Source organism: Nannospalax galili, unplaced genomic scaffold (genome assembly GCF_000622305.1).
Source record: "Nannospalax galili isolate Female #2095 unplaced genomic scaffold, S.galili_v1.0 scaffold624, whole genome shotgun sequence".
Taxonomy (NCBI): Eukaryota; Metazoa; Chordata; class Mammalia; order Rodentia; family Spalacidae; genus Nannospalax; species Nannospalax galili.
In genome coordinates this window covers 1,014,363-1,023,487 of record NW_008351633.1, presented here as the reverse complement: position 1 = coordinate 1,023,487, position 9,125 = coordinate 1,014,363, and the positions used below count along the sequence as shown (strand labels likewise).

General features: G+C 36.4%; 1 protein-coding gene across 14 annotated transcripts in view; it reads left to right on the top strand.

The window, feature by feature from the left end:
- Positions 1-9,125, top strand: part of Prrc2c (proline rich coiled-coil 2C) — a 75,238-nt gene that overhangs the window by 26,901 nt on the left and 39,212 nt on the right. For 13 of the 14 annotated variants that reach the window (XM_008848513.2, XM_008848508.2, XM_008848511.2 and 10 more), the window contains exons 7-12: positions 1,574-1,653; positions 2,201-2,334; positions 2,440-2,527; positions 3,249-3,387; positions 5,039-5,092; positions 7,888-8,503. In XM_008848513.2, the coding sequence (XP_008846735.1) occupies positions 1,574-1,653; positions 2,201-2,334; positions 2,440-2,527; positions 3,249-3,387; positions 5,039-5,092; positions 7,888-8,503 (1,111 nt within the window). The remainder of the gene's footprint in view (positions 1-1,573; positions 1,654-2,200; positions 2,335-2,439; positions 2,528-3,248; positions 3,388-5,038; positions 5,093-7,887; positions 8,504-9,125) is intronic. The other variant, XM_008848514.2, reaches the window with a different exon arrangement.

The window sequence follows — 9,125 nt, the reverse complement described above, 5'->3', positions numbered from 1 at the left end:
GTCTCCCTGTAGCCCCAGCTATCCTGGAACTCACTGTGTAGACTAGGCTGGCCTTGAACTCACAGAGGTCCACCTGCCTCTGCCTCCCGAGTGCTGGGACTAAAGGCATGCACCACCACGCCCGGCCTTTTTAATAGGAAATTTTAAAACTGCTTCATTTGTGAATATTTTGGGTTGTATTCTAAAAGGTAAAGACCCTGTGAAGTACATAGTTCCCTTAGCACACCTAAAATGAAAATTAACTCCTTCATATTCTCAAGTATCAATTCATTATACCACTTTTCTCTGCCTGTGTCATCATAGTTTGGGTCCAGCCAATATTTTTTCCTCAATAATGAATTTTCAGCCTTCCAGTTGAAAAAATATTCCACAAATTATCAAAAGCAATGCCTTTTCACACCACCAGTATATATTGAGAATTTAGGGATTGCCCCTGCAATTAATTTTGTGACAAATACCTAAATTTTAAACATTATGCCATATGTAACTAAACATGTTTGAATTATCAGAGGGATCTATTAACTTACTAAAGAATATTTGTCTAGAACAGTATATTTCTTCACTGGAGTACAGAAGTATGATGCAAGCACACACTCTCCAGAGTATTCCTCAAGCAGAAAGCTTCCTTGTTTGAATTTCAGCTGCTTTTTGACCTAATTGACTTTGTTTTGACCCTACTTACTAGAATTTCTTCTTTAGAACAGCATAATCTATAAACATAGCCTTTTTCTGAGTTGAAGGTAATTTATCTAACAAGTTATTTGTTTTTGTGGAAGTTTTTGTTTTTAACAAAACTAAATTTTCTGGTTCAGGATACAAATCAAGTATTTAAGATAATACCCTTTATATTATTTGCATAATTTGACCTGTATATATCTAAATGAGTAAGCATTTCCCGACCCTTCTCCCCTTCCAAATCATAAGATAGTTTTCAGTTTTTTTGTAATCTTTTTTTCAAGTTTAGCTGCTCAAAGCTGAGATACCATAGAAAGCATCTTCTTAACTTAGTTTATAATTGCTGTCTCTGTACTCATTTAGAATTTTCTGTACTCAAAGGGAAAAAAAAAAGTCTATCTGGTAGCTAGTTCCCTTACTCCAATTCCTTTGGTTGTGGGCTGTCCCTTCTTGTTAATCAGAACTGAGCTCCTCTTTATCTATGAATTTACCTCCAATTCATCTACTCCTGCTTTAGGATAAAGGCTCACATTATTTCTCATTTAATTATTTCCACTTGGATAAGGCTTTGCATTTAGCTGGGGTATGTGTATTATATATTTTTTTGATTTTTCCTTTTTTTCATGTTATATAATTATTTCTAGTATACTTTTACGATTTAGATACAGGTTCTTCATATGTATCCCTAGTACTTTTACTTAGTGCTTCTGTAAAAACTTGCTGGAAACAGTGTTCTTATAAATTGGCTCCTCACAGAGGTTATTACTGAGAATGGGTAGTGATTTATACAGAAGATAATGTTAATTTGCTTTAATCATTCTTTAAGTTATAATATCAGGGTTACTCAAGTTGAATTTGTATCACATAAGTTGCTTAATACTTTGTTTTCTTCGTTCAGATGTTTCAGCAGTATCCAAGGATGGCATATCCTCCTGTACATGGTCCCATGAGGTTCCCTCCTTCTTTATCTGAAACAAAGTAAGACTGTAAAACAAAGTCTATAAGGGATACATGCTTATTTAAGATTTTTTAGCTGGGTTGTAACAATTCATTTTTCTATTCTCAAAGGGACAATTGATGTTAACAAATAATTAGCTACCTTTTACAAGATTAAACTAAAATACTTTAATATTTGAAATTTTTAATTGACAAAAAAAGTCTGAAAACACGAAATCATGGCCCTAAAACGTTTCTCCTTTTTTCTTTCCCTGTTGGTTACCCCTTCCCTTTGAATGTGACAGTGTGCATCCTCTTATATGTTACTGTTTAATTTGAGGTTAATTTTAGTAGTAGTTACCATTAACATTTGTTTCATTTTAAATCTTTAAGAATTTTTAAAACTATTTAGCTACCAAATCATTGTTTTAATGATTTCTATACTTATGTGCCTGTATTAATTTTTTTGTATTCATGTCATAGCCAAAATAAATCTTGGTATAGAAAATACTAATGATGAATTGAAATAAACTAAATTCCAGTTTTAATTTTTTTTTTTTTTTTTCCCCTTTGTACTCCCGTTCACTAGAGGCCTTCGAGGACGAGGGCCTCCTCCTTCATGGGCTTCTGAGCCTGAGCGCCCATCCATACTTAGTGCATCAGAACTGAAGGAACTCGATAAATTTGATAACCTGGATGCTGAAGCTGATGAAGGTTGGGCAGGTAAGAAGCAAAATAAACACTTTAAATTGACTGGTATTTTAATTGTTTAAGATACCATGATAGGTATTTTTATGCGGTCAGTCTGAATTTCCATTAATTTAACAGGTGCTCAGATGGAAGTAGATTATACAGAACAACTGAATTTCAGTGATGACGATGAGCAAGGAAGTAGCAGTCCTAAAGAGAATAACAGGTACGTTTTGACATCTTTACTAAATAGCATGAATTTGTTAATAGAAAATAAAGCTATTTGTACAGGGATGCTTTATTCATAGCCAATTGTTCATTGTATATAGAATTTCTTCATTTTTCCTCCTAGGAGTTATGAGGCTGATTAATAATCAAATTAACACAGTGCAACTAATCAAGGGATTAAGGTTTGATGTTTCTCTATAAAGTACATTTTTTTAAAAATTAAATGGATGCTTGGATACTTGCCATCTAATTGGAGATAAAGTTTCTCGGCAATGGCATTATGATACACTATAGTTTCATGATCATTTATAAGATGCCTGTGATATACTGAGACTTTTTTAAAAATAACTTGATTTATCTTTCTTACTGAACTACAATAAATTAGAATGCAGTCAATGGTGTTTCCAAAATCATTTAATTGTGTTGATGGGATATTTTGAGAGGGTGGAGAAAAATTTCAGATGTATATATTCATTTATGTCAGGTGTTAGTATCCAGATTTGGCAGGTGTTGTACTGCCATGTTATACTTTGATAATCTGGACAAACTCAGTCCCCAGCTCATTGCAGATGCATTGCATATATTATTGAATGAATTAGCATCACCAGATCATAAACTTACTGCTTAATATATTTTCTTCCCCTGAAATGAAACAGAAAATTATTTACACAGAGAATTCGTTTGCTTGTATAATTCTTCTTTGCTTTTTTATCCTTCAGTGAGGATCAAGGTCCAAAAACTGAAAATACAGAAAACCAAAAAGAAGGAGATGAAGCTAATAGTACTAAATCATCTCAGATACCTGCTCAGCCACCAGTAGCAAAAGGTTCCTATGGGAAAGGACCCCCATTTAATCAGGTTTGTTGGAGTCATACAGATCCTTATCTGTCATTACCAGTAATACTGCAGATGAGTTTATTTTATGATCAGAGTTGGAGGGACTTAGAAGAGGGACTATGTGAGTTGGGAGGCAGATAGTTTTGTATTATTTTCTGGTAAATAGGCAAGTCAGGTCAAAGTGGAGGGATGATGTTTCTCCAAAGATGATATACTTTATCAGTTGCTAAACACTTTCTAAACCTTAGCCCTCATGAGTGAGAGAATAAACTGTCTTTGTAGAGAAATCATACATAGAATGGAGACCTGAAAAACGTGGGTTATTTTGGATAATATTATGAAAGAAGGGAAATATGTAGGGGAACAGGTATATTTTGGTCTCATTAATGAGTTGAGAAAAGGTAGCAATAGCTGTACCTCAAACTGAAAGAGAAGTCATATGTAAGAAAGTACATGTAATTAAATAAGGTTGCATGTATTTGAATTCATACAAACAGCTAGAGGAACATGCCCCTTCAGTTCGCTGAAAGGAAAGGAAAAATATCTTGTATCGGGTGCATACTGTGATTAGTGGCACTGGTAAGAGTACACATAGTAAGTAATGTAGTTGGATATGGATAGCAGAGCCAAATAAAAATCACTGTGGCTCAGAACGTAGCTCAGTGACAGTACTCTTGTCCAGTATGTGCAAAACTTTTTCATTCTCCATTTTGGCAGACAATAAATATAAATAAATAACGAAACACAAGAGAACTGTTGGTTTTTTGTTTTGAGACAGGGTCTTACTGTAGCTCTGACTTGCCTGGGATTCGCTGTTTAGTTCATCCTGCTTCTGCATCCCAGGTGCTGGAATTAAAAGTGTGTATCACCATGTCCAGCCCTAAAGATGGAACTCAGGATAACTGCTTCTTCAGCATAACCTGCTGGCTTGTGCCACCACAACTGGCTTATGTTTTATGTGCCATATAAGAGAATGTGGATTTTATTCTTAGCTTTAGTGAGCCATTGAACCCTGAAAAGGAAGGATTCCTCAAATAATTAATTCTTTAATAAAATTACTGTTTTATGTTACTTTTTCCATATTAGTATAATAGTGAAAATTCAGTGTATTGTGTGAAGGTCCTCACCTTCCACCTTTTTTGAGACCAGGGTCTCTTTTTGTTATTTGCCACTATAGGCATTCTCTTGTATCTGTTGCCATTTTGCTTAAGATTGCTGGATTGCAGATGTGTAGTCCTGTGTCTTGTGTTTTTTTTTATTGGTTCTGGGAATCTAAACTCGGGTCCTCATGCTTGCAGAGAAAGTGCTTTGTCCACGGAGCCATCTCCAGCCTAAGAATTTCTTAATGAAAAATAGTAGACTATGTAGCACTTCTTTTTAAGAGATTGGACTCTCCCTTGCCAGATCTCCTGGGTCAGAATTAGAGAATTACTCCACTAAAATTTTACTATTTGCAGAGTATGTCTACAACTCTAACCTTACTGAAGTGGCAGAGCGATTCTATAGAATGTAACTTGGTTGCGACTGATGTGCGTTTACTAAAATGAAGAAAGGATGCATGGGTTTTCTTTGAGCATACTTGTCGCCTCATTGAGAAAATTAGTACAATACAGTTGGAAATGCTCTGAGTAATATTTTCTTACCTGATTTTTAAAAATAATCTTCATAATAGGAACGTGGACCATCTTCACACCTGCCACCACCTCCCAAGTTGCTTGCACAGCAGGTAGATTTTAGATAAATGTTAATGTGTATGTTGTATTTTGTTTTGGCTTTCTTTTGTGAAATGGTGCTATATATTTATAACTTTTATGGAACAATTGTCATTTTTCCACCTTGTGACTTTTGAACATTTTCCTCTTCATCATTTTTTTGCTGAAAAACAAAAACCTAATTTTAGTTAAGGAATAAAAAGTGCCTTGGCGTTGTGACCTATTTCCATGCCGATGGTATTTATTCCTGTTGTCAAATCTTTGCTCTTCTCTTCAGTCAGTCCTCTGTCACTTACTCCCTTGTTATTATTGCTTTTAAAGACAAGCTGTCTCTACCCTGCTCTTCATCCTCTTGCAGCACATCTGTCCTTTTCTCTGTTTTCTATCACAGCAAAATTCTTACAGTGAGTTATAAAAACTTAGCTGGTTCAGTCATTAATTCACACATACACAAATAATATTTCCTGATACACATCTGACAACTTGTATTGGACTATATTAAGAAAAAGCACTATAGCTCAGTAATAAGGCAGATAGCTCAACAGAATGATTTGAGCGTCACAAAAAGAAACTGTGGGATGGGGGTCTGAAGAGATGGTTCAGTGGGTAAGTGCTTGCTGCACAAGCCTGAGGACATGAGTTTGAATACTCGGAACCCATGTAAAACTGGGAGTAATGGGAGCTATAGTGCATGACTGTAATCCCAATGTTCTAAAGCAAGGTGGGAGGTGGATACAGGAGATTCCTTAAAAGCTCATGGGTGTGTGTTATGACAACAAAGACACCCTGTCTCAGATGAGATGGAAGGCAAAGACTGGCACCTGAGGTTATTCTCTGACAACCTGTTTTGAGAGATTTGTACATATACAAATACATGTAAAACCACATATATACACACATCCATAAAACATATGGTCAGTAAGCACATGGAATGATATGCAATATCTTTAATAACCAAGGTAATACAAATTTACACCAGAATTTTTTTTTTATAAACCCATTGCTGTATATTAAGGATATAGAGCAGCTGGCACACAGACACAATACTGGTGGGGCTCAAAAACTGTTAACAGTGTAGAAAAGCAATTTGGCTGTTTCCTGTGAAGGGAAATATACCATACCACTTGAGAGTTTTACTCTTGTTTGTTCAAGGGGAATAAAAACATTTACAAAGACTTGTGCATGACTGTTCACTCTTATACTCAGTTTGAAAACTAAATGGAATTCAGGATAGACATCTGTCAAAGATGAAGGTATGTCCCTATACTGGAACACTATCCAGCAGTGAAAGGTATACAAAATCACCACAAAGAAGGTAGCACAAGAGAGAATGTAACTTCTGTGCTTCGGTGAAATTCTAGAACAGACAAAACTATTCAGCCTTAGGGTTAAGGGTACTTGAGGACCTTAGGTGAGAACAGAAGAGGAAGTTTATATATCAAGATACTGCCATGAAATGACTCTGCTTTTCAGTTTGCCTCTGAGCTATAGATGAAAGGACTACAACGGAAATACGTGGTTTGCTTAAGAGAGCCCTTTTGTAAATTGTAGTGCACATTCACTTTTTGAGTCTGGTGGGTCTTTTTGCAACAGGGTCTTCTAGCCTGGAACTCAGTGGGCAGACTAGGCTGTCCTCGATCTCAGAAATGTGCTTACCTCTGCCTCCCGAGTGCAGGGATTAAAGGCACACACCACCATGCCTCACGTAACTTTTTAGCTGTTCAATCCAACACTTTCATCATGTCATGTTCTCTCTTATGAGAATTCTAACTGAGCTGTATGTATGACTTTCAAGGCTTCTTTATGTTGCTAACTTAAAATCTGTATGGTTAAAAGGTTCAGGGTTTTCCTTCATGCTTTCACTCTTCATGTGCTTTTTTTCATGCTTATCTTTGCATAGTTTTCATTGGTGTTGTTAAACTTCTAGTCATGTTAATGAAAATTGCACCGTTGAAACTTGGATCACTTCAGTGATCCACTTCATTTTGTTCTGAATATAGTTGTGGGCCTACTTTTCTGAGCTTATGAGTCTTTTCTGAGTTCTCTCTGCCCCTCTGGGCTATGCTTTAGGAATTGCTTCTTGGGGGATGGTTTCTGTAGCAGCCCTTTTTCTCCATCTTATTCTTTGCTTCTGTTTCTTCTCTGTAGGTCTTTAATCTTCTCAGGACTCATGTGCTACATTTTACATATTTGAAGCTTTCTTTTCTACCCCAGGCATTCTCTGTTTTGTATGCAGGTTGCTACTAAAGCATCTACACTCTTAAATTTCCTTTGTCTGTAGATGTTGAGATTCATTGTGCTTTTTATCTTATTTAGAATGTACTGGAATAAGCAGTAATGTCTGGCACAATAAATAATATATGTATAGTATAGTCAATATTTGATGACCTAATTAATTTTCTGTTAATTTGGCGAATTGTATAGGCTTAATGTTTTCCACATATTCGTGTGTGTGTGTGTTTGTGTGTGTGTGTGTGTGTGCGTGTGTGTGCGCGCGCGCGCCTGTGTACATATGTATTATGTACCACTGCATGTGCTGTGGTAGGAGAATTCTTTTACAGACTTTTTCCCCACCTCTCCATGCTTATGGTATACAATATTGGTCAGAAATAGAGTTCCTGGGCTGATGAGATGACTCAGTGGCTAAGGGTGCTTGCTGCCAAGGTTGACAACCTGACTTCAATCCCTGGAACCGCATGATGGAATAAGAGAGCCCATTACCACAAGTTCTCTGACACATGCACACAGACACAAATGAATGATTGCAAAACTTTTTTCAAAATTTTCATCTGGTATCTTGCTCTTTCAGCATCCCCCACCTCCAGATCGACAAGTCCCTGGAAGACCAGGCCCTTTTCCTCCCAAGCCTCAGGTCCCTGATAATGATGAAATATGGAAGCAAAGGCGAAAACAGCAGTCTGAAATTTCTGCAGCAGTGGAACGGGCTCGTAAACGGCGAGAAGAGGAAGAGCGAAGAATGGAGGAACAAAGGAAGGCAGCCTGTGCAGAGAAACTGAAACGATTGAATGAGAAGCTTGGTATCATAGAAAAACAGCCTTCTCCAGAGGAAATAAGAGAAAGGGAGAGAGAAAAGGAACGGGAGCGGGAGAAAGAACTTGAGAAAGAACAGGAGCAGGAACGAGAAAAGGAGAGGGAAAAGGAAAGGCAGAGACAGCAAGAAAAAGAGAAGGAGCTGGAGAAGGAACAGGAAAAACAGAGGGAAATGGAGAGGGAAAGAAAGCAAGAAAAGGAGAAAGAATTAGAACAGCAGAGAGAAAAGGAAAAGGAACTACAAAAGGCGAAAGAGCCAGAAAAAGATAATGAGTTGAAGGAAAGAGAGAATGCAGAAGAAAGAGTAGAACCCAAGGAGGCCATTTCAGACCCTGCGACAGAAACAACAGAAGGTGAAAGCAGCTCTAATAAAGGTGTGGTGGTCTTTCATTCTTAATATTTTATTTATTTCATTGGATTTTCTTTTAGGGGTTTCTGCACTCTTAGGCATTGAAAACCATGTCCTATATTTGGCCAAGCACTCCACTACTGGACTGCATCCCTGAAGGGCTATCATGTTGATTCTTTATAAACTTTATATTAGCTATAATGTATGTATATTGTTAATGTAAATAATCAGAATTAAAGTAGTTATTTTAAGGTAGCATTTGCAATATAAATTATGGACTAAGGGCAATGTTTTCTAATTTTGTATTTGAATAAACATCTAAAGTGTTTCATAAAATTATTAAACAAGCTTCAGTTCTGCTCTGTTTATAAATTTTTATTGGCTTCATTGTGCCATATACTAATTGCTCCCCTAATTTTTTTTCAGAGACATTTAACTGAATATTTGCCTTTATACCTCAAAAACTGAACTGGAGTAGGCTTTAATGGGGATCTCAGATTACCATAGTTAAATGACTATACCAGTTCATAATTTCAGATTTGATTTTTCTACCAGTCTAAAGATACACATACTTCCATGGTTTAGGGCCTTGCTAAATTTACATTCAGGATTACCTTCAAACTCAGATTTTAGTTTTGTTTTTTTTT